Source organism: Echiichthys vipera, assembly GCF_963691815.1.
Source record: "Echiichthys vipera genome assembly, chromosome: 7".
Taxonomy (NCBI): Eukaryota; Metazoa; Chordata; class Actinopteri; order Perciformes; family Trachinidae; genus Echiichthys; species Echiichthys vipera.
This window is the reverse complement of record NC_139832.1, coordinates 8,996,366-9,021,556: the sequence shown is the minus strand read 5'-3', so window position 1 is coordinate 9,021,556 and position 25,191 is coordinate 8,996,366. Positions and strand designations below refer to the sequence as shown.

General features: G+C 41.0%; 2 protein-coding genes across 4 annotated transcripts in view; one reads left to right on the top strand and one right to left on the bottom strand.

Moving 5' to 3' along the window:
• The window catches only part of LOC310949432 (serine/threonine-protein kinase WNK1-like), a 29,281-nt gene extending 12,061 nt beyond the window's left edge, over window positions 1-17,220 (top strand). For 2 of the 3 annotated variants that reach the window (XM_083916903.1, XM_083916904.1), the window contains exons 3-28: window positions 621-793; window positions 1,511-1,731; window positions 3,363-3,520; window positions 4,755-4,843; window positions 4,937-5,156; window positions 5,305-5,406; window positions 5,539-5,923; window positions 6,055-6,218; window positions 6,459-6,542; window positions 6,924-6,959; window positions 7,353-7,481; window positions 8,694-8,770; window positions 8,863-9,025; window positions 9,113-9,229; window positions 9,371-9,484; window positions 9,571-9,619; window positions 9,714-9,851; window positions 10,190-11,175; window positions 11,273-11,347; window positions 11,469-11,588; window positions 11,694-12,018; window positions 12,778-12,955; window positions 13,054-13,247; window positions 13,398-13,574; window positions 13,670-13,899; window positions 14,034-17,220. In XM_083916903.1, coding sequence (XP_083773029.1) covers window positions 621-793; window positions 1,511-1,731; window positions 3,363-3,520; window positions 4,755-4,843; window positions 4,937-5,156; window positions 5,305-5,406; window positions 5,539-5,923; window positions 6,055-6,218; window positions 6,459-6,542; window positions 6,924-6,959; window positions 7,353-7,481; window positions 8,694-8,770; window positions 8,863-9,025; window positions 9,113-9,229; window positions 9,371-9,484; window positions 9,571-9,619; window positions 9,714-9,851; window positions 10,190-11,175; window positions 11,273-11,347; window positions 11,469-11,588; window positions 11,694-12,018; window positions 12,778-12,955; window positions 13,054-13,247; window positions 13,398-13,574; window positions 13,670-13,899; window positions 14,034-14,420 — 5,091 coding nt within the window. In that variant the 3' untranslated portion in view covers window positions 14,421-17,220. The remainder of the gene's footprint in view (window positions 1-620; window positions 794-1,510; window positions 1,732-3,362; window positions 3,521-4,754; window positions 4,844-4,936; window positions 5,157-5,304; window positions 5,407-5,538; window positions 5,924-6,054; window positions 6,219-6,458; window positions 6,543-6,923; window positions 6,960-7,352; window positions 7,482-8,693; window positions 8,771-8,862; window positions 9,026-9,112; window positions 9,230-9,370; window positions 9,485-9,570; window positions 9,620-9,713; window positions 9,852-10,189; window positions 11,176-11,272; window positions 11,348-11,468; window positions 11,589-11,693; window positions 12,019-12,777; window positions 12,956-13,053; window positions 13,248-13,397; window positions 13,575-13,669; window positions 13,900-14,033) is intronic. The other variant, XM_083916905.1, reaches the window with a different exon arrangement.
• Window positions 17,221-17,642: 422 nt separating this feature from the next.
• On the bottom strand, window positions 17,643-21,363 carry rad52 (RAD52 homolog, DNA repair protein; the record flags this gene model as incomplete). The annotated part of the gene is made up of 11 exons (XM_083916407.1): window positions 17,643-17,704; window positions 17,784-18,017; window positions 18,110-18,190; window positions 18,386-18,576; window positions 18,663-18,892; window positions 18,977-19,052; window positions 19,177-19,295; window positions 19,442-19,509; window positions 19,815-19,908; window positions 20,217-20,318; window positions 21,310-21,363. The coding sequence occupies 11 exons, from the start codon at window positions 21,361-21,363 to the stop codon at window positions 17,643-17,645; spliced, it is 1,311 nt and encodes a 436-aa protein (XP_083772533.1).
• Window positions 21,364-25,191: the final 3,828 nt, after the last annotated feature.

The following is a 25,191-nucleotide window of genomic DNA, read 5'->3' as shown; positions in this document are numbered from 1 at the left end:
TGCCTACTGATTATGGTGATTTATTTTTCCCACAAATCTACTTAAACCTTCTTCAGAGTGATGTGTGCCTGTTGAGATAAGTGCAGTCAGTGTTGTATTAGTAAAGAGGACAGATTTGATTTGGTGTAACAAGCCTATTTAATATTTGTTTGTATGAGATTAGTCCACTCAGTCATGCTGTGACTTCTTTCTCATTGGTTTTCTTGGTATCCAGGACAAAGTTAGACACATTTAATTTGGTTCGTAGGTAGTCCGCCTGACAAAATAGGGCGACATCCCTCTGACCGCAACTGTATGTACAGTATTTGTGCCTCAGCTAGAGTATATGTGCAATTTTGTATGTGTAGAAGGAAATGTAAATTGCACCACCTTTCAGTTAAACTTTCCAATACTTTGTTTTCAGTATACATCCCTTACATTTCTCCTTCACTGTTCAAACTGGGAATGACTGGGTTAGAGTTAGAAATAAATCTTTACTTGCCATTTTTATTGAGTTTTTATTATGCCAAGTATTTGCACGTTACTGTTTTTGTTATTGTTCATTGGTTCATCAGTTACGTATTTATCTAATACTCTATGATATGTGAAATCTGTAAGTATTTGCTTTTTGTCTCCTGCAGGATCGTAAGCTGTCAAAGACAGAGAGGCAGCGCTTCAAGGAGGAGGCAGGGATGTTAAAGGGACTACAGCATCCCAACATTGTCCGCTTTTACGACTCCTGGGAGGGACCCTCCAAAGGCAGGAAGTGCATTGTACTGGTCACTGAACTCATGACTTCTGGCACACTCAAAACGTAAGTCTCAAAAGGGCCAGAGCTAACAGAAACATTAATGCAGAACACATACAAACCCTATACATCATGGCTGTTTTTTTAATAAAATATAATCCTAGGGATGGGCGATATGGAAAAGATATTAAAAATTACTTAACAGTGCAACCAAAGTATTTATCTATGCTAACATATAGCCATAAAAGAAAAAATATATAACAAAGCATTTAGGCCAAAGATTCTTTCTGAACATTTTTTAATCAGTTTGTGCAATTTTGCCAACTTGTGCCAAGTACAACAGACTTTTGACAAAAAGCTACCTGGAGCTACCTGTTCCCTCTGCAGGCCCTTGTGGCTGGTCTCCTCGCCGTTTCACTCTCAGCATTCTGTTTAGGATGTTGTCTCTTTAGGTGGTTGAAAAGGTGTGATAGTACGATCTCTCTGCTTTGGAAAATCGTCAACACGTTCTAAACCTTAACGATCTAATATCATATCGCCCACCCCTATATAATCCTGACTTATTGATTATTATATTCTGACCATTTGTCTCATTTTAGAAAATACATTTTCTTTTTAATAGAATGTCCAAAAATATATTTTATTGTATAATTAGGATATAATGAAGTGCATTTGTTCTTTTTTAGGAGCTTTTATAAAGAAGTGTATAGAAAATGTTTGCTAGCACTTTTAATTCTGTTCTTCTCAGAATATATTTGAAAATGATGATCTGTTCTCCTTTAGATATCTGAAGAGGTTCAAGGTGATGAAAATTAAAGTGCTGCGGAGCTGGTGTAGACAAATCCTCAAGGGGCTCCACTTCCTTCATACTCGGGCACCCCCCATCATCCACAGGGACCTTAAGTGCGACAATATTTTCATCACAGGCCCAACAGGATCCGTCAAGATTGGAGACTTAGGACTGGCCACACTCAAGCGCTCATCATTTGCCAAGAGTGTTATAGGTACGACTCCGAAGTCATTTCTACCTTCTCGTTCCTGTTCTGCTCGGGGGCAGTTCCTTTTCTGAGGTCATATTATGTTTGTATTGAAAATGATGGTGTTTAAAGAGGGTATTTTCCTTTGACTTGTTTTTCTGACAATGATGTTCAAAAACAGACCACAGCGTTTCAGCTGTCTCTCAAACCACAGCTCAAATGGAGGCCAAATACTGTGGTAATCTTAGGCAGATAACCACAAGGCTTTCTCTCTTTACACTTGCACAGTGACTCTATCAGGTTTGGACATTGTACAGAATATTTCTGTTCTATGTTTCTCCAAAAAAAGAGAGGTTTTTTTCCAGGCACCTACTGAATGTAAGTAGCGCCTAACGTTTCTCATACTGTTAAATATTAATATCATTATTATAATAGTTGTCATGCCTTCTTGCAGGCTAACCTGGCCATGGCTAAAGGTATGGCCTTTGCTTTTGTCTTAGACTGGTCTTTGTTCTGTGGTTTGGAAATATGTGGTCTGTTTGCCAGTTATACCTATAATGTTTAACATTCTCTTTCTATGGGTTTGCCTCAACAGGTTTTTTTTTCTAGTGTTTGTCTCTTACTGTCTTTTAAAATATTGCAGGGCCGCAGAATCTTTTTGATCCATCTTTGTGTCCAGGGAGCTCTCCCCATTTTCTCTCTGTCAGCCTTTTGCCTTTGTTTTTTGTTTGTTTTATTTTTTATTTATTTCTTTTTTTTACCTTCACATTCTTGGGTATGTTTTTAAAATGTAGGCTCTAGCCTCAGCTGTGCCCCATTCTGCTGTTTGGAATGAATAGGGTACTGCTGGTCATTAAGTAAGTATGAACTTTTATGGGCCTGGTAAGTGTGACAGTGTGCTGTAACACACATAAACATCAAAAACAATTTCATTCAATAAACCAGTTTTTCTGTGTAAGACCTGAGATTGAATGTAAAATGATCAATCTATAGAACGAGGCCGATGTGCAAAGACACACTGCTGAGCACATTAACTAGCTATGGGATCTGCTTCTCTCAGCCTTTACCATAACAGTTTCCTCCTGCAGGTGAAGACGAGATGGTAAGTCAGACTTCTAAAGGTGAGTGTATTATAAAAGACTGTGGTTGTAAGGTAAGGTCTTGACAAAAGTTATTTCCATAGCTAGTCATATTTCTCTTGCAGAGATCATTGATATTCCTTTGAACAAATTACATGGTTTCCTGGCCTGGGTATTATTCTTTAGAACCTTGCAAAAAACATTAATTTTGGCTAACAAGTGTGTTCTGCACATTGGCTACCTTAATTACATTCTTGTATGTCACCATGTGAAGGTCTTACACAGACAAACACGTGCTTTCTTCTCTGCAGTCTAACTGAGCCCAGCTTCTCCCTCCTTTTTTTGTTTTCTGTCTCTTTTTTGCTTTCCTCCCCCTTTTCTTTTCTTTTTTTTCTCTCTCTCTTCCAACTTTCACCTCACAGGTTCTACTCCGGGAGATGTCAACAGGCTGGTCACTCCTCTCATCCTCCTCTTCCTCAACCCCTCACGGGTTGGAGGAGCAGAGGGGCAATGGGTTGTGAGAAGCCTACTCAATCAGTAAGGGAGTTCGAGAGTTCTGAATAGTTGTTTTGATTTAAGGTACCCCTGAGTTCATGGCGCCTGAGATGTATGAGGAGAAGTACGACGAGTCAGTGGATGTGTATGCCTTTGGAATGTGCATGCTGGAGATGGCCACCTCAGAGTACCCTTACTCAGAGTGCCAGAACGCTGCACAGATCTACCGCAGAGTTACCAGCGTAAGTCTTCTTTTCAACCCTCCATGTTACCCCTCTGCCCTGCCTTCACCTCTTCCTATGTGCCAAGAAGGCTAGTGTCCCATTCTGGAATGATTTTTATATTCCTGCTGACACCTTTTATATCAGGCTTACAATACATTTCTATCTTCTTTTATTGTATTTCACCTCTATCAAGTTCAGTGTATAACTTCCAAATCTCCCAAAATAGAAACCCTCGAGGAGAAACATTCTATTTAGAAAGCTCCTTGGCTCCACCTCATACCCTTTTCCCTTTCTTCCCTTCTGAATTATGGTTAGTGTTGATTAAGCATGTAGACCTGAGGTGTGGATGATTGATGAGACTGTTTTCCTAACGACTCATGGTCTTGTGGTGATGACAGAAGGGCAGTAACTGTCACAGGAAAAAAATGCATATGTTTAGTCATTTATACAGTTCATCACTGATATGAGTCATAGTCTCATAGATAAAGAGGTTGAACTTGTTCCTACGGTGTGTACAAAATAGGCCTTTAAACCCATACCTATACCAGTACTCTCAGTTTATCATTAACTGAAAAGTCCAAATACTGAAGGTGTTGCCACATGACTCAGCTCTTTTCTATTTAACCCACTGCTAAGAATTGAGTTCTTTAGCTCTCTTTATGAGCCACAAATGGCTCATACTGCAGAACGCCAAGCACAGTTGACTCAGTTGAGAAACAAAGTGCTATTGTGGTGTTGAGTCTACATTTAAGTATTGTCACATGCTTTGTTTTTACAGTAGTATACCATAGGGAGATTGACTGTTGTCCTTCCTGTTTTGCCATTCTGCTCAGCTGTTAATCCAGTCCTCCATTTTCCTGTAGCACCATGCCGTTGTTTGTTGTTATTGGCTAAATTCATCACCTCATTACCTCTTCTCTACTAACTTATGCCCTCCTTTTTTCATCATCTGACATTCTGACATTTTTAAATGCCACCAGGTAAAAAGCATGCCATCTTTTACACATTACTGTATGTTACATTAACATAGTTTCTTAGAAGCAACCCCTTCCACTTCATACTGTTACTGTTGTTGTTGAGATTCATCCTAAAACATAATTGAAAGAGGAAGTTTAAAGTTCCCAGTCAACTGGGATATGGGAAATAGCTTTGTGGTACTAAAGCCTCTGAGCTGAAAAGGGTAACAAGCTAATAAGAAAAGGTCAGATCATGAAAGGAAGCATTCTCATTCAGGGTTCTGTGTTTCCTGTAGGGGGTGAAGCCGGGCAGCTTTGACAAGGTGGCCATTCCTGAAGTGAAGGAGATCATCGAGGGATGTATTCGCCAGAACAAGGACGAGAGGTCTCTAATTTAAGAGCACATGTAACAAGTTACAGGGTGACTAGCTCTCCAGGAAAACGTACATTTGCTCACTGCTTGTCTCCCTCTATTTAGGTACTCGATCAAGGACCTTCTGAACCATGCCTTCTTCCAGGAGGACACAGGGGTGCGTGTGGAGTTGGCAGAAGAAGACGATGGAGAGATGGTGGCTATTAAGCTGTGGCTGAGAATTGAGGATGTGAAGAAACTCAAGGGGAAGTACAAAGACAACGAAGCTATTGAGTTTTCTTTTGACCTCAACAAAGACGTCCCAGAGGATGTGGCTCAGGAAATGGTGAATTGAACTTTTAATAGCTTAATCAGTCTTTTAATAATTCAACACCTCATTAATACAGTTAATATTAAAGACTGCATGAATAATGGAAATAAACAGTTTAATGAGTGTTCATTGCTATATTGTACATAATGTCTTTGTGCTGTAGGTTGAGTCTGGTTACGTGTGTGAAGGTGACCACAAGACCATTGCGAAGGCCATTAAGGACAGGGCGTCTCTTATCAGTCGTAAGAGAGCACAGCGTCAGCAGGTGTGTCCATGCTCTCCATAGTGCATCTAATGTTATTTATGTACTTTGCTTAAAATCTTATCTTAGTCATAGGAATATATGTACATGTGCTGTTCAGGGATTTGAATACATTTGTTGCTGACTGTCTTAAAGGTCAGAGAAGATCAGGAGAAGAGAAGGCTAGAGGAAGAACAGCAGAGTCAGTTACCTCCAGCACAGCCACCAGGCCAACAGTCAAGCATGGAGGTGCATCAGTCCCAGCCAGTGCCACAGCCGGCTCCTTATGTCCCTCCACAACCAAATCAACACAGCACACACATGGCTGCCCAACCTGCATCCCAGCAAGGCCTTCAGAGTTCTACCTATAACACTCCTCAATCAACCCAAATGACCGGCATGGCACAGGGCGTCCCTTATATTCCCCAGTCAACTGGGCAAGTCCCAGTTCAAGTTCAGGGTCACAGTGTGGCCACCATCCAGCCAGAGTCAGAGGATCCTGAGATTGACCAACACAAACAACTACAGCACACAGGAGGAGGTGTGTAACAAAGATGATTTATAGTCAAATACACCTATAGCCCACTGCATGAGAATGAAATAGTTTGATATTTAAAAGTGAGTGCATTTAGAGTATTTTCATAAATTAAACACCTTTTCCACCTCTTACAGTTAGTCACATGGGAGACAGACCACCTGGTCCCACCATCCCTCCTGAGGTCCAGCCTCCTCAGGCTGGAATATCCTACAGCTCCCCTCCCAGCCAGCACCTTCAGCCCCAGGTGGCATGCTCACAGACACAAAACGACCAAACGCAACAGCAGCAGTTGTCCTTGGTGAGTCATGTAGCACATAGTGTTGAAGATGATTTGCCTGTGCATTGAGGGCTTTAGAATTCAGTATATTTTTAAATCAAGTTTTAGAACTTGCAGACTATACCTCTGTCGATTTACTATACCTTTGAACTTTGTGTGCCCCTTAAACTATATATCTTTGGTCTTGGAATTTCATCCTCTTTGTCTGTTTTCTTTTTTGCCTCATTTTCATTACGTTGTTCTCTCTCTGTGCTGCATAAGGTTCAAACCCAGATGCAAGGTGTCCAGCCTGAAGTCGGTCCTGTTGGGCCCAGCGGCCAGTCTGTTCCAGTGGCACCTCCACAGGTATATGATTTACTGCATGTCTGAAATGTATTTTAAGAGTAACTACACACCAACTGAAAAGCATTGTGTTACTGACCCATGGTTAAAAGTTTCAAATCTGTTGCCCCTAACAACCAACCCAATAGTAATGTCAGGTTGTACTCAACACGTCCTGTGTACACTTCTATATCACTGCAGCAAATGTGCACAACTACTGAAGGTCAAAAGAAATTTCAGAGGGTGTTAATGACGTATATTCTCTGCTGCAGGCAGCTGCATTAAAAGCAGCCCAGTTTTCTGAATCCTGAGTTTTTCGGGTCTCTTCTGTAACACTTTTCCTGAGGTTTCTTTTCGTTCTCAAGTTTCCGACTCTTACCCTGTGTTATGTTTTGTTTCTCATAGTACGGAGTTTACTACCAACCATCGCTTCCCCCTCAGGTAGATAAAATGTCCCGTTTTCCTGTTACCTCTTATAAATACACCCACAGCCTTTCTGGGAAACAAAATAAACATATTGTCTGTTTTTTAAGTTTTGACTTAATTATAGTAGGCTTTCAATTTGATTTATGATATCCAGATAAAAATATAACCAGCAAAATTTAAAACCTTGCACATGCAGCGTGGATCTCTAAAATACACTGCAGTTGATGTTGTTCCCTGATATATAACTCGAAATGCAGCCATGTTTTCTAACAGGTAGGTGCATGTGGGTTTGAAAAAGTAAATCTCTGAAAGATCTCATGTTTTCAGGAAGTCGCCAAGATGCGACTATGAATGTATGTCAGCTTTTATCTCAACCTCACACCGCCACTATCCCTTCTTTTCTTACAGATTCCCACTCAGCAAGGGATGATACCCCCATCCTCTCAGCCATCTCCTCCCCAACAGCAGCAACAATCAGACAGCAGCACAACTCTTCAGAGCTCCACGCTACCGCAGACTGGAGCTCTGCAGCTACAGGTGACACAAACCCCTGATCAGCTCGTACTTAACATGTACATTTGATCTTGCTTTAACACTGACATATCGCTTCACCATACGAAAGTATGGATTTCTTTCTGTCCATATCTATGTTTGTGTTTTTTCTAAAAAAAAGAAAAAAAACATTTCCATGGCTGTCCCCTTTTTTCTTCCACTCTTTGCCTCTGCATGCTGCTCATTTTCTGCATGACTCTTAGTCTTGGGCCAATGATCCAAGTCCCCTCCTGTCACCTCCACTCAACGCAGAGCACCTATACTTCCTCTATCAGGCCTCTTGCCTCTCTGTTTTGCAGGTACAGAGTACAAAACAAAGTTGTGTGGGTGGTTGTATGTGGGTCATGTTCGAAGTGTTTTGTTCACACACTTCCTGTTTCTTGAATCGTGTACATTCTTCCAACTTACATATTTTTAATAAATTCATATTGAATCAAATAAACACAATAGTTTATGTGAATTGTATTATAGAGCACCAATGAAAATATGATTAACATGAGGAGGGCAGCACTTATTAAGCTCTTTTTTTTTTAATTTAACTGACCACAGAGCAAAGTATCTACTAGATTATGAGAGCAGTTTTGTTTTGCTACTATTAAATTTGGAACAAAAACCCAACAACTTCATATCATTCTGGTCTGAAAACAGCTAAGGGTTTGTATTTGGAGCTTAAAATCCTTCATGAAAACTCTACCCCAAATAGATCTGTGTGCATGTAATAAATATATCACACATTTTTTCACAGTTACAATAGTTACAGTATTGTAACTAGCCACAGGGCTGGAACTAGACATTGACACAACTGCAGTACCATGTATTAACGTTACTGATACCCATAGAATTACAGCAAAGAAAATGGCCACATTCTGAAGGAAATGAAATGAAAAAGCTGTTTACACAGCAATATTTACACTGCCTGAGAGCTGAATAATGGCGTTGCTTGTTGTACCCAGATACACAAGTTTCACAAGGTTAAACGGCTCCATCTGGTGGATGGTTTCATTTAAATCAGTCTTTTACTGTAAATAGTTTGTCAACATAAATGACCAAAATAAAATTGAATGAATAATGGGAATGACATATACGATTGTGGGTTTACTGGGCAAGTCCTAAACCATCTCAAAAGAGTAATGCACAAATAATAGGACTTTCCATTTTTTTGCTTTGCTTTTTTTCTAAAAGTTTTCTCCGTTTCAGGCCCCTGTGAGTGTTTCTCAGTCAACACCAGTGGAGCAGCCAGGATCCTCTGCTCTGGTGCCACCATCTGTAGAAAGGTGAGAAGAAAGTTGTTTTTTAAAAAAAGCAGGTGTCGCCACCACCACTCAATGTATCTAACTTCTCTCTTTTGGGTCAATTTCTCAATTAGCTGCCTGTCGGATGCAGCTTCAGGTCTTAGTGATGGAAATGATGGAAGTTCTACATCAGGAGGTCGCCATGAGGGGCGCTCACTGAAACGTCACCAGCGGCGATCTGTACGCAGCCGCTCCCGTCATGAGAAGACTGGGAAGGCCAAGCTAAATGTTCTCAGTGTACGTATTTGAACTGATAAGTTCATTCATATTCTGTCACAAGCTATTAGTCATGAAACTTTTTTGACCTTGACAAATGTTTTGCAGATCTCTAATGTGGGAGACAGAGTAGCAGAGTGCCAGCTTGAAACACACAACAGGAAGATGGTGACCTTTAAATTTGATCTTGATGGAGATAATCCAGAGGAGATTGCACAGATCATGGTAGGAGTGGTTCTATAACTTTTGCCTTTAAACATGTAGGAAATGTTAGCTGTCTAATGGGTGTTATGACACATATTTAGTATATTACTCACACTATATACTGTATTTACGTACAACTAATGACACTGAACTTCATTTCAGGTTGAGAGTGAATTCATCTTAGAGAGTGAGCGGGAGTCCTTCATCGAGCAGGTCCGTGAAGTCATTGAAATGGCTGATGAGAAAGGAGAGGGCATGAAGGAAGGCTTTCCTCAGGTATGTCTTTACTACATATTGCCTTATTAGCCAAATCCCCATTTTCACAATTTTGATCGTCACCATTGTTCTTTGTCTCTTTGCAGATGAGTGATCACCAACACCAGCAGGAGCTGTCTGTTCCCATGCTGCCAGGTTAACTAACTTGAGCCAAAAATACAGTGAACCAGTCCAGTTAATGTAAAGTTCCACGTCACATCTTACTTTTGTTTTGATCTTTTTTCCTTAGGTATATCCCCCAGCACTACAGCCCAGGTGGTGCATTCAGCAGGACGGAGGTTTATAGTCAGCCCAGTACCCGAGTCTCGTCTTAGAGATCAGTTTTTTGGCACTTCTTCTACTAATACCTCCTTTGCAGATGAACTAGGTGAGAGAAAATTTTGATTTTCTAACTATTCCCACTGTTTGGTTTCCTCAAAGAAATACATTTGGCACAGATTAAAAAAAGCTTTTACATTGGTAAATGATTAAAACACTTAAAAAAAAAAAAGATGTGTACAGAAAAAATGTCGTGGGGGGGGGGGGGGTAAATCTTTTCTAAAACAAGATGAAAATAAAGTGAACCCCAGAGTTTTTGCTGGTAATGTAGTATTAACTTAATATGCACATGAGCTGTTATTGATTCTTGAAATTAACATATTTAAATGTGTGTCAATTTCTGAAAGAATTTTCATAAAATGACTTCCTCTTTTTACTTTTTTCTAGCTCCCTCTGTGCCATTGGGCCTTTCTCTGTCCGCTCCATCTGGGATCCTCCAGCAGGCTTTCAGTAAAATGAAGCAGGCTCGTGTAGAGAGATGCAATACCCTTGATCCTCCTTCTACTGAGCAAGAACCTGGCACTGTCCCACCCTCTGAGGCTGGATTAGGCCCAAACTCTAATATCCTGGCTCCTCCAGAAGCTGTAGCTTCCACTGTTGGCACTACTTTTCCTGGCGTGCCTCTCAAATCTACTGCAACCTCCTCACCACCTCCCTCAACTGGGAGGGTTTCCCCTCCACCTATTTCCACTCAGTCCCAAACTCCTGCCAGCAGTGATACCAGTTCACCTCCTCATTCATCCCATGAAACGACCTCCTCACAGCTGTCGACGGGTGCCAACATCCCACCTACATCTTCCACCGTTTCTCCTCCATCGGTGCAGACCTCCGTCCCTGCAGTACCTGGGCCTCAGCTGAGCAGTAGTTCTGTCTCTTCTGTTGCATCCAGTAGTACTAGCACTGTCCCTGCTTCAGAGCAGCAGCCTTTTAATAGTGCTGTTTTGTCCTCTCAGCCTGTGAATTCGTCCACCCATGCATCACAGCACACAACCTCCCAGTCTCAGCCTGTCCCCATTTCTGCTCAGCCTCTTCCTCCCACCTCATTACCCAATCAGAGCCAGGTCCAGCCACAGCCAGTGGATTCAGAGGGGGCTGAGCTCCAGAACAAGAACGCTGGCAGAGATGATATCCAGGCTCTCGATAAGAAGCTGCGGTCCCTCTTTAAAGATCAGAGCTCTGCTTCAGTGGATCAGAACACAGGCACCTCCTCTCCTCCCACTGGGACTTCTTCCCCTCCACCTGGGGCTGCCCTGGTGCCCCCATCCAACCTTCCTCTCACCTCTGGGGTGCAGGGTGTCCTGGGGCCCACAACCACCCCAGGACAGGGTGTTACCCAGGCAGTACAGACACCTCCAACTAAGCCCAGGGCACAGGTGTGTGAAAACGGCAGCATCCAAGTATAAATCTAAAATGCTGTTTATTGCTGCAATAATATTCTGACCTGACTTTCCTCTTTGTTATATTTTTTAGACTTTACCTACTGGTTTTGATCAAGCTGCCACACCTCCCTCAGAACTTGTACCCCCATTTCCTGGACCAAATCAGGTAAGTTCTACCATGTTTCTGTAATCCTACCTGCTCTACTACTTTATGTTTTTAATAGACAGTGTAGATGTACATATGTACTACTTAGTGTTCCTTATATTCTGATTGTGTGACTCCACAGACACAGCTGCCCCTGGGTAATCTGGACGCTCAGTTGAGGAGAGCTCTGAGCCCAGAGACAGTTCAAGGAGGTAACAAAGTCCAACCTCCAGCAGCAGATTTCACTCTGGGACGTTTCCAAGTAAGTTTAAGATGTACTTGGTTAATTCAGCAGCTAGACCACTTGAACTTTTTCGTCGGTTTATCAAAAAAAAAAAAAAAAATCTCCCTCCTCTCTCTCTCCCAGGTGTCTGTTGCTACTGACGGTGCATCCAGCAGCGTTCCAGATCCCTCGAGCATGGTTTCCTCTTCTTCCCTTACGCCTTCCTCTACCTCCTCCTCCTCTTCTTCATCTTCCTCTTCTTCACCCTCAAGTCCAGAAAATACCCTCCATCGGTCATCCTCTCTGTCCAAAGGAGTTTGTGAAACTGACAGTATAAACGGAACCTCCTCTCTCTCTGCTGGTCCTGTCTGTCAGCCCACCACTATTGGGCGCTTCCTAGTGTCTACGAGCACCAGTGCCCCATCTGGGCCAACCACTGGCTCTAAAGTTGGCCGTTTTTCCGTCACAGGTACATATCAGACTCAAGGTTCAGCAGATTAAGCTAGCTTTGACAAACTAGTGTAAAGCCCTCCATGCACAAGACTAATACACTGAATCCTCTTATACCATACGAAACTGATGCCTCACACTATTTAGTTATTTTACTACTAACACTGGAACTGATCAGGCTAAATGAACCATAAGTGTTTTAAAAATGGATCACCATATTATCACAGTTATCAGCTATTTTTCCCTTTGATAAATGGCCATGATATAAGCGAAATCATGCCCTCTGAGATATCTCTATAGAATACCATGCCCTCTGTGGAGGCATCTTCACATCTGCCTCATTCAGTATTTTTAAATGTATCCTACTGGCAGGCTGCACTGAGAATTATTATTACGAGCTGCAAAGATTAATCAGTTAGTCATCAACTAAATGAATCATTAACTATGATTAACAGCTTTGGGAAACACTGATCAACATTTTCTGTCATTTATGGACCAAACAACTCATCGGTTGATCTAGAAAATATTCCAGAGATTAGTCGACATTGTAAATAATAGTTAGTTGCAGCCCTAGAGCTTTGATAACATTTGCAAATTCAATAACTAAATCTAGTTACTGAGCTTGAAAATCTATTTTTTTTAACCATATGAAAAGATAATCCTTGGCTGTAGAACAAATATTCTGCCTGTGCACAGATGACAGATGTTAAATCATGTGATCAGGTAAACCTACTCTCTCTCTTATTGTGACACACCTTATGTGTTTAATTTCCCTCAGTAACCCCAGCTCCAGCAGCAGGCTCCAGTCCATCACATGGTTCCAGTGTTCAGAATGGGCCCTCATCCTCAACGTCTGATCCTCACAACGAACACACCCATTACAGTAGTGACAATGACGACGACTCCGAGACTGAGGACGAAGCTTTGCAGAAAGAAATTAGCCGTCTCAGAGAAAAGTATATCACATGTTCACAATTCTGCTCCATGCTACCTTGTGTTACTTCACAGCTCAGTAGAAATATTTCAAGATGCTCATGTATTCTCCTTTTCACAGACATATGATGGAGATCCAGACACTGCAGACTCGTCAGAAAGAGGAGATAGAGGCTCTTTTCACGCAGATGGGAAAACCACCTCCTACTTCTGTCTTCTCCCCTGCTGTGGCAATGGCTGGGGGTCGTCGAAGGCTCAAAAGCAAAAGCCACAAATCTTCTCGCAGTAGTGGACAGCCCAGCCCTATACACTCGGGTAAGAACAGTGAACTAACTCGTTTTGGCTCTCAGGGCAAATGTAATGCTCATTTTAATGTCAGTAGTACTACAATCACTAAAGCTGTTGACAGGGTATATTCCTGGGTAAATGTTAACATGCCTGTGTCTCTTGCACTCGTATGTTCAGGATCCCCAGCCTCAGCTCAGAGTCTTCATGGTTCAGATTCTCCTCCAAAGCAAAGTCCACCCTCGTCAACAGAGGTCTCCGAAACAGCAACAGAGGCATCACAAGCAGCTATCAGTTCATCCATAAAGCAGCTTAGATCCTCTCCATCCATGCCTAGCCTCAGTAGTTGCTCCACGGGTATGTGCAAGCACTTCATTTTATCACAGTGAGCTACTTGATTTGTCGAGAATGTTTCTTTTAATTTACATCTTACCTCTATTTTTGTTTGCCAGGATCAAGTGGGAGCAGCTCTACAAATGGTGTAGGTCAAAGCCAGAACCACTCATTTTCTCTGACCCAGGCGACTGGACCGACTCCTCCTTCCTCTCACACCCAGAAGGGCAAGGGCACCTTCACTGATGACCTGCATCAACTGGTGGATAACTGGGCCAGGGATGCCATCAGCCTGTCCCAGTGCAAGAAAGGTCCTAAAACTGGAGCACCAGCACCACTGGGACATGATGTATGCTTTCAGTACTTTCTTTGAATGTCAAAACATTGGAGCGTGTTGTGGACGTACGGACTTGTGTTTCCATTACTGTCATGTGATAATCCTGCATAGTCAGTAGTAACACCTAACTTTTCTCAACATTACAGATTATCCCTCCAGCCAACATGGGTCGTAAGTTCTCAGCTCCAGGCTACCTTTGCCCAACCCTTCCCACGCCTTCCACCGCCACGTCCACCACATCCACTCACCTCCCCAACCAGGCCAACCCCTCTGTTCCTTTGGGGCCTCGTAAAGGCTCTCTGGGCCCAGTTGCCCAGGCGTTTGGATATGCGCCAGCCCCGTACAGTGCTCCTCAGTGGGCAGGACCCACAGGCACATGCCAGGTCAGCATGCTTAACCCCGCCCAGCCACTAACGCAGTACCAGCCACCTACGACAGCCTCAGTCTCGCTGCACCCAGGCTACCACATTGGAACCACACCAGCCCCCCAGAATTCAGTCAGCCCCGGAGGGTCCAACCTGAGGCCTACGTAACCCTGGACCAGGCCTAGGCGGAGCGCCACACAGGGCAGACAGTCGTTGAACGAGAACCACTAGCTCTCTTGGCAGTTGGCTGGTTAGCTGGCTGGATATTGTGCTTTTTATTTTTATTTCAACTTTTATTATGATGTGTTTTTTTTTTCTGTAATAGAGTTGACCTGTGTGGTTCACGTCCTCTCAGGCAGAACGAAATCTGTTTGGCAATTGGAGGGAGAGTGCAATACGCATCCACGGCACAGGAGTCTCACACTTAGCCTGCCATCAGCTGTGGAATTGAGCTGTGATGAGTCGGTGGGTTGTGTCTGGTGATGTAATGACCCAAAGGCGTAACCAACAGCAGCCAAAGATGTCTTTTGAGAGCAGACATTGCAATGTTGTCATTCCTTTTGAAGAAGAGAGGGTAGGAGGGATTCGGGTTCATATCCTTACTGGTCCGGACTTAAGCTGAGCTGGGACCGAAGACAGTTGAACTAATTCCCCACATAGAAACACGTATGGACACGTGTCCACATACACACACACACACTCCCACACACCTGACTAAACATTAACCTGGTTAAGGGACTTGGGATGGTAGGTTAAGTAGTCTCAGAAAGTAAAGGGGAGGAGTGTACAGAAAGAGGGAGATGAGATCGGGACAGTTGGCTTGTCCCAGATGGAATAGCAAAGTGGGACTGTGTGAGTTGGTAGAAGAAAGACATAGTAAGTTAGGCAGGAGTGTAACGGATAGAGTTGTAGTACGAATACATCCCAATGGCTACCTATTAAGTGAAACGCAATAATGGCAAAGAGTAGATAAACTGTCCCTTGTAACTGTGGCCTTAATCCCTAAACACGTTTAAACATCGACTTTGTACATAAATATTTCTTCACTGGGTTATGATTCCATGTTTGGCATATTTATGTCCCTGTGAGTCTGGTGACATTGTGATTTTGAGTTGTCCATCCAAACAGATTTATTATACAGATTTATTCTTCATGTCTGATATGTAAGCCAGTGGATATGCCACATGAAAAGCATTGTCCTGGTGTTGACCACCATTCGCAGTGTGAAACTAAAGAGGTGATGCTGCTGTAAAATCACAATCTGGTTGAGGGTGTATGCAGGGTGATTTTTGTTATGTATTTTATTTCTTTTTTTTACGCAAGAAGGAATTAAGAATCCCAAACTGACAGATGAAAAACTTCCCTTAGTGCTGATATGAGCAGTTCAAAGTCTGCTTATCATTTCATAGAGCAACAACTAATTTAGGTTTATTGCAATAGTATTTGTGGACGGTTTTAGTCTCTGAGGGGATGCAGCTTCCCCATTTCTCCCAGTTTACACAGATGGTACACACACACACACACACACAGGTTTTTAGTGAAGCCACATTAATGAACATTTAGCCATCACCTCTCCCATCACAAGTGTCCGGGGTTCTCTCTTTCTGTGGTCTGTTTTTGTACGCGTATATTTAATAAAACAAATGTTCTTTATGGACCTGTATTCAGCCATCAGATTTTGATGTTGTTTCACTGTAATTATTATTAAAGGTTGTTAAACAACATGTAGTTAAAGGAATATAAAAAGTGCAATTGCAGGGTTGTTGTTGTTGGTATCCTATTCACCACACAGGAGTAATCCTGTGGTTTATTAAGCTCTTCTCTCTATGACTGCCCTGCGCCCACCCCACCCCCACCCCTTTCTATTTTATGTATATATGTTATTGTGAGGTAAATGCTTTCACGTAACGCTCAGTCACTAGAGTATGCTTGTGGTGACCCACTCTACATGAACTCTGACCTGTAAACATGAGGAACACTTTAGTGCCTTGCATCCTCACTAATGACAAGTTCCAGATTCATCTAGTCCTGTAGCTGTGACTGTACTGCAGAAAACCAGTTAACTAAACCTGTACGTGACGTAAAAACACAACAGCAGGTGGCTCCGTAACCGTCAGAGGATGTAACACTCTGAAATGTTAGACGAGACACCACACAGGACTGCAGAACAAAGAGCACACTGAGTAACGTGTTTAGTGTTTCTGTTCTCTCTACAGTTCCATTTGTGTTGGCTGTGCATCAGCTGTGTATTTATATTTGGCTCACGCGTACATGGATTTGGCTGACATTTGTTTTTGTGGATTTATCATTAAACGGTTTCATAGCACTTGTTCAGGCAGCGGGTGAGCTGCATAAAGGTTTTTAAAGCTGTCGTGCTGGCTCAAGTTTTGTCTCACTACCACCTCACATGAGTGCCATGCTGTCATTGTGACTCTTTCGCCTGCTCGTAGATTGGATGAATAGTTAAACTTCTCTAGAGAAAAGAATACGTTACTGCAATGCAGAATATGCAATGTTTAAAGTTTTAAAGGGACTGAGGGGTAATGGAAACATTTGCATGCTGATGAGGGTTTTATCGACTTCAATGTTTTTGATATGGGAATATTAGAGATCTTTTTTTTATTATTATTCTTTGCCTTCCTGAGAGTGATCACAAAGTGTCCATCTGTTCGATTGACATTCACCAATATCACAGGCACCGCTTATCTCCACATATGATTTCTGCATGTCTGCTTCACTGGTGTTTAATCTTACAAATGACAACCAACTCACAACTGGCTAGTGTACAGCACAAGGTCTCAACAATGCTAACATCCATATGCTACTATGCTATTATCAGTAACTATCACAGACCTCTACAGCACTGTTTGAGGCTACTGACGCAGTAATATCTGTTGAGCTCTTATTTCTGATCCCTCCTTACTGACCTCTTGTGATTCAATGTCTGTTTTGTGTATGTTTTTCACATTGTACAAAATGTAAAAACAAATAAAAAATATCAATTAAAGCTCGTCATGACCGGATGGTGTTATTTTATTCAACTAGATTGTCGTTAACGCTTCTCTGGGATGTTTTTTCGTTTTATTTCAAGGCCCTGAAAACTTAAATACTTCTCTACAACATTTAATATATATATAATAGAATAAGCAACAATTAAAGATAACGTTCAGGGGGGAAACTAGTTTGTTGATTTCTATCTATAATTATAAAAAACTCATGACTGACTTCTTTTTTTTATTTTTTACAAAACCAGAAACATTTCTCCAGATGTCAGAATTTGCATCAACTCATTGCAAAATTAACTTAAACGTGAACACAAATAAATATTAAAATCCAAAGTAAAATCAGTTTGTAGAAAGTGTTGAAGCTAGGGAACAGCGACATAAAATCTCAAGTGTCCAGCCGGCGTTTCTTCATGTACTGTCCTTGTCTGTACGGACTGAAGGCTTCACCTGTAAGTTTAAAAAAAGTAAATTGAAGATAAAGATATTTAGCCAACAGTTCACCAACATCTCTCTCATGAAACCTTACCTGGTCTTGCCTGATACTCGCTCTGATGTTGAGGTCTGTATTGATGCCCGTTCTGTCCTCCGCTGTACGAAGGGGCTTCGTCCGGAGGTCTGTCTCTCTGAGGGGTCTTACTGCGCGTCTGCATCTGGTGATTCCCTGGCGTGCTGGGCCTGAGCGCTCTGAGGGGTCGGCCGCCTGCAGGGACATCCAGCGCATCGATCCCATCCAGAGTGAAATCCCAGAGCTCTGGATCATCTGCAGAAACAGACAAAGACGCTGACTGGTAAAAGGTGAAGAGAGGCAGGTTTGTCTAAGTATGTTGAGCCCTCTGGTGGTGGATACTGCACCTGCTAAACCCTCATCCCTGCTGCTGGACTTCCTGTGTGCTGCTGAGGTGCCTTCAGTGAACGAGGGTGCACCTTCATGACCTGGAGGAATGGATACATCTTTATAAAAAAAGAGCCTTTATACTCCTAAAAGTTATGAATAAAGAGACTTTTAATCAACGGTCTCAAACCTGGAGGCCAACCCCGACCAAATGTCACAATTTCTTTATTTTGTGACAGCTTCCTCTTGCGTCTGCAACACAAACCTGCTGTTTTCATGCCCGCTGCTTCCCTTACCTCCACTGGATCTCCGTCCAATAGCGACCTCTGTGTCCTCAGACTTGGCTTGATCCGATTTCTGCTGCAGCTTTTTGGCCTCCATCTCTCTCCTGAACTTCTGCTGAAGCTGCTGCTGTCGGAGCTTTCTCAGCTCTTTTGGGTCTGTGTGCGTTTCGGACCCGCCAACTTCCACCGAGTCCGGGACAGGTCTAAGAAGAGGAAACAGACTGGAGGTGATGCAAACAAGAGATGAAGGGGCGCCATTAAAACCAAAACTAGACCTGCTGCTGTTTACCTGGAGTCCATGTTCTCACTCTTCCTGTCAGCAGGGCGAGCAGCCTTAGGGGTATAAACTTCTGAAGCGTTCTGGTTCCGGTTGAGGACTCTGGCCTCTGACGGCGTCCTGCCAGGACCCGCCGCAGATAAAAGCTTTTCCTCCCGGACCAGACTGGAGAATCGGGCCTTCTCCACTAAGGGCTCACCCTCAGAGCGCTTAGTCTGGGCTGGGTCTAGAGGAGGAGGAGGCTTTGTGTAGAGAAGAAGATTCAGCATCCAAAGACTTTTTAAAAGTGAATAATAACACAGTATGCTAAACGTTAATACACTGACCTGTTTGGGGATCTTGTTAATGGCTAGGAGATATTCTTTATTCAGGATGCAGTTTCCAAGAGCATTACCAAAGCATCTGAACAAAAAACACACAAATAAATGAAATGTCAGCAAAATCGTTTCATGAATCTTCTTATAATAAAACCTATTCAAGATTTTTCTCTGTGTTTCAGACTGAGAAGACATAAAAATTCCAATACTTCAGTGCTCTCTTCATGCCATCTGTCACCGCTTCCTTTCTCGCCTTTTCCAGCGCCAGAGCTTTAGACTTCAGTCCTTCACTGACTCCATATCCTACATCCTCATGAAACGCCCCGTCCTGGAGAGAAAGAATGCGTTGCACACAAACTTTATTTGGACAACATGAATGAAATAATACATGATGTGAAATTTCATTCTTATTATGCTGATCAGATGATCCATCCTGAGAAAATACAAAAAGTTCAAGTCAATAAAAGTACGAACCTTTAGCTGCACTTTGACAAATGCACTGACTCCGACATAAAACTTCCCGTTCATGACGTCTATAAAATCTGTATAAAAAAAGAATTGAAAAAAGAAGCGTTTTGTTAGTCTCACTGTGTGGAAATGGCTCGACTTTACAGCACCCTCTGGTGACATTAGTCTAATTCTTAGTCAATTAAACATTGTTTTGGTCTTAGTTGAACACTTGTTTTTTATACTTTTTCCATGCTGAATGACTGATTTCCAAGACACTTTGAGCACACATCCGGTAAACAAGATTTAAAATTGGGCTTTTGTGTGATTCTTTGTAGAGAAACTCAGTTTTGTCGTCTTTAGTCGACTAAAGAAATGTGAGTGAATCTGTGAGTCGTACCAACATTCTGCTGAGAGATGGAGTGAGACCATCCGTTGTATCCAAACATCTCATTGGCTAGGCCGATTACACGATGGCCTTCAATATAGCAAACCTGGAAAAGTCCATTGAAGAGTTCATATGAGAGAGAGGGGTGGGTTTAGGGTAATAAGTGGTGTCATGTTAATCTGATTTGTCAGTCTGAAAAATAGGTTAGATCTCCTCCGTACTGCAGCAGAATCGTATTGTTTCTACTTGATGGAGTATAACATTGTTAAGAAAATATAAATACATTAAAATGCATTTGTGGAATAATCATATGATTATAACTCAGGGAGACACACATCCAACTTTGCTACAGTTAATTTAAAACTGGCCTCACAGCAGAACAGGAAACAGAGAGAGAGGTAAACAAAGACTTGCCTTCTGTCCTCCTCCAGCAATTCTGGTACTGATGTACTCCGGTCCCAGTTTCTGACGCAGAGCTTTGTGCACCGCCTGCTGCTCCTCGGCTGTGTAGGCACGCTGACAACACAAACAAGCAGAGCACAGACGCATTAAGACCATGACTTTATAATAACAGGGTGGTTTTATACACAACAATGAACATCCTACAATAACAACCCCATTTTCAACCAGACATTACCTAGACATAGACACCTACTCATGCACCAAAGTCAGACAATGTATCAATAAAAAATACACAAATAATAATAATTAATAAATAATAATAAAACCAATAATTAAAGAAATGGATGAATATGATTCATGGAATTAATTTCCAAGAATCAGGATCATCTTTATGTCATTATACTTAATACAATCGTATGGTTTTATCCCTTACACTATCAAAACAATACATTTTTATCTTATGTTTCTCTACACTTAACTTATCTGATTTCATTTTCTTGGAATTTTATTTTACCTGTATTCTCATCTCTGCTTTATATATATTTAACTAAGAGTTTATTGTTTTAGTTTCTATATTTATTTAACTAAGAGTTTATTGTTTACATTATACTGTACTTTTTAATGCCTCCCTTGTGTATTTGTAAGCTGCTGGAAATTGAACTTCATTGAGGGAGTCACCCCAAAAGGATCAATAAACAGAACTCTAAGTTTAAATAAAATCAAAGTAGAAACACAAACACAAACACAAACACAAAGTCAGTCGGCAGCAAATGGGAAATATTTTCATAGACTTAGACTTCTCTTTATTACTCTTAGTCAAAATATATATGAAGTAGATTTAAGAATACACGTAAAATAAAATTCCCAAAAAAAGGAATCAGATAAGTTAAATGTAGAGAAAATGTATAAGATGAAATATTAAGTTCATAATAAATAAGTTATTGCACAAAAAAAGAAAATACGTGTCCAGGTATGTAAGGGTCATTGGACAAAAATGCTTTAAAAGGGTTTAACATGTGCATTAAAAAAAATGGTGTAAGTCAGTCTTTGTCTGTGCTTTACCTAATAGTTAATTAGATAAATCTGCACATGTGTGGTTAAATACCTGTCCGAAACACCTGGGTGCAGAGCTGCTCCTCTCCTCAGCGGTCGTGGACATGACTGCAGAGCTCTAACCAGTCACTAAAAATTAAAAAAGGCATGTAAAAAAAACAAAAGCATAGTTAATGAAGCTAAATAACAACTGCTGTCGGCTCCTCCGTGAGGGTAACTCCCGTTTTAAAAGCTAAAATGAACCGACAACTGACTGAGAAGTGACGTTAACGTCAACAGGTCAGGGTCAAACTAATTAAATGTGTTTTACATAAACTCAAACTCACCAGGTAAAATTACTCAAATGTGATTTATGTGAATAATTAACTTAAAGGAGAATATTTGCTACATTTTACTAAAAGAAGAACATCTGAACTTCCCGCTCGGACAACGGAAGGAGGAAGTGTTGAGATGGTAACGCGAGATTTGAGGTGGTAACGCGAGATTTGAGAAAGTCTCGCCAGATAGTTAAAGTTAGGCATTCACCTCTCATTGTTAAGGAGGATTAAAGCTGATTTAAATCTCAATAAATGAAATAACTAATTAATGCATGAATAAACTCATTACTAAATAAAATAATAGATACAATAATAGATAAAATCATGAATAAATAAATGCAGAAATAAATGTACAAATAAATAAAATAATAAATAAATGCAGAAATAAACGAATTAATAAATACAATAATAAATACAATCACAAATGAATAAATGCAGGAATAAATGTATAAATAAATACAATAATAAATCAAGACAGAAATAAATGAATGAATAAATAAAATAATGATACAATCATAAATAAATAAATGCATAATAGATGTATAAATAAAATAATAAATACATTTCTAAATAAATTAGTAAATGCAGAAATAATCGAATGAATAAAAATTGATAGATACAGTCATAAATAAATAAATGCATGAATAAATGTTTATAAAGATAAAAATAATAATTAATTTTGGAAATAAATTAATAAATGCAGAAATAAATAAATGCATGAATACATGTATAAATAAAATAATAAATAAATGCATAAATCAATTAAAAAATGCAAACATAAACGAATGAATAAATAAAATATTGGATACTATCATAAATAAATACATACATTAATACATGTATGAATAAATAAAAATAATATATAAATGCAGAAATAAACGAATGAATAAATACAATAGATACAATCCTAAATAAATAAATGCAGAAATAAATTGCATTGCTACTTTTACTGAAGGAAAAATATCTGAATACTTCTTCTTCCTCTGAAGAATACTTTTAATACTCCCCTAATAAAAAAAAAACATCAGTTGAAAGCGGAACGAAAAACTCCTAGTGTCGGAACTTTGCACTGTGACACCGAGCGGAAGTAAACAACAGAGCGCTTGTCGCTAAGGTTACAGTCACACGTTCAAAGATGCTATAGCAGCCTTAGAGCAGATAGTTATATCAGTTTTAACTCAACTACAATGTCTTCAGTTCAGTATTTGAGAGAGTTTGTCAACGAGCGACTAACGGCTGCTGCTGAAGACATATTCAGAGTTTTTGAACAAACTGTCGTCGAGTTGGAGGAAGAGATCCATCGTCAGCGCACACTGCTGGATATCGTTTGGAAACCGGAAATACAGCTGCACAGGATAGGTGAGTACAACCTCAGTGGGGTTTAAACGTTGTCAATGGTTATAAGAAGTGTTTTAGTCCTTTTCTGCTCAGATGTTCGTTTCTTCTTCCATCACAGTGGGTTGTCCTTTGTTCCTCCAGAGCTCCCTCAGAAACATGTCTGTATTCAGGAGAGGAACTCCAGTCTGGACCAAGAGGACCCAGAGCCTCCACGGATTAAAGAGGAACAACAGGAACACCAAGAGGACCCAGAGCCTCCACGGATTAAAGAGGAACAACAGGAACATCAAGAGGACCCAGAGCCTCCACAGATTAAAGAGGAACAACAGGAACATCAAGAGGACCCAGAGCCTCCACATATTAAAGAGGAGGATCTCTGCACCAGTGAGGAGGGAGAGCAGCTTGTACTGAAGCAGGAGACTGATGAGTTGTTGTTGAATCCTGCTCATGAAAGTGAAGATCAGACTCTGAACTTGAGAACAGAAGAAATTCATAGTGTGATGGAGAATCCTTTAAACTGTATTTCAGCAAAAAGCAAGAACAGATGTCACATAAGCAGAAGTCACAGTAACAATGTTAACAACCCTAACTTGACAAAGTTTCACCTTAATACCCGCAAAGGTAAAAATGATTTGAAACATGACACATGTGGAAAAGAATTCAAGCCATATTCTTGTGAAATATGCGGGACATGTTTCCGAAAAAGCAGTAACTTGACACTCCACATGAGAACCCACACAGGGGAGAAGCCGTATTCATGCGACACATGTGGGAAAAGTTACCTAAGGAAAAGCAACTTGAAAGTCCACTTAAGAACTCACACCGGTGAAAAGCTGTATTGTTGCGAAACATGCGGGGTAAAGTTCAGTCGGATATCAACCTTGAAACTTCATTTTAAAATCCACACTGGTGAGAAATCGTATTCTTGCAAAATATGCGGGAAAGACTTCCGACAAAGCAATCACTTGATAGTCCACATGAGGACCCACACGGGGGAGAAGCCGTATTCATGCGAAACATGCGGGAAAAAATTCTCAAACAGCGGCAACTTGAAAGTGCATATAAGAACCCACACAGGTGAGAAGCCGCACCATTGCGAGATCTGCAGGAAGAGTTTCAGTGATAGATCAACGTTGACCGTTCATATAAGAACCCACACAGAAGAGAGACCATATTCTTGCAACACATGTGGGAAAGATTTCCGACAGAGCGGTCACTTGACAGATCACATGTTGAGACACCAAAGAGATGAGGACAAAATGTGGGGGAAAGTTACCTGAACAGTAGTGACTTTAAAGTCCACATAGAGGAGAAGAAGCCGTGAAATTAAATTAAAGTTCTATTTTGTTTGAAACAATTGTAATCTCCCAAATCAAGAGAAGTGAGTGCACAGTAGTGGCTGTTAAAGTTATGTTGTGATCTTTGTGGCTGTTGGTTTCTGTCAAATATCTATGAATTCAATTAAATTCATCATCATCATCATTCATCTTCGAACGCTTGTCCCTGTCGGGGTCGCGGGGGGCTGGAGCCGATCCCAGCTGACATCGGGTGTGAGGCGGGGTACACCCTGGACAGGACGCCAGTCTAGTGCCAAATCCTAACAAAAGTTATCTCAGGACACTTTACAGACTAGGTAAAGACCACACTCTATGACTTATTTATGATAAACATAGACCCAACAATGCCCCCGTAGAGTACGGTGGCAACGACCTTCCCTATAACAGGCAGGAACGTCAGACAGACCCAGCTCTGTGATTATTATGATTCTCATATATCCCTAACTGAAAAATCACCCCAGATATCCATTGTGTAATTGTGACTATCCAAAATTCATTCTGACTAGTAAAAATATCTCACATGTAATTGTGGATATCTAGAATTTAAAGCCCAGAACACATAAATGGCAAAGGTGGCGTCATTTGTACTAGTTGAATGACGTTGTGGGTATCTTAAATTATCCTTTTAACCAGTAAGAATTCAATTTTGACGAGGAGAAATGCAAATATGGATATCTAACTTAAAATACAGTTACAGGTTGGAGCGTGTGACTCGATTAAACGTTGCCATGGACATCTGTATTTGGACAAGATACTGTACCTGTGTCCAGTCTCGTTTTGACGTGTTAATACTTGTCGTTTTTCGGTATCCTTTCTTTCAATGTACTGTGCACGGCCAATGCAATAAAGCCTCTAGACGTCTTTGCAAGAAGTCAGATTTTACATTTGGGAACCACTGGTATTTCTGCTTGATATTTCCATAGACACCATTATTTTGTATGA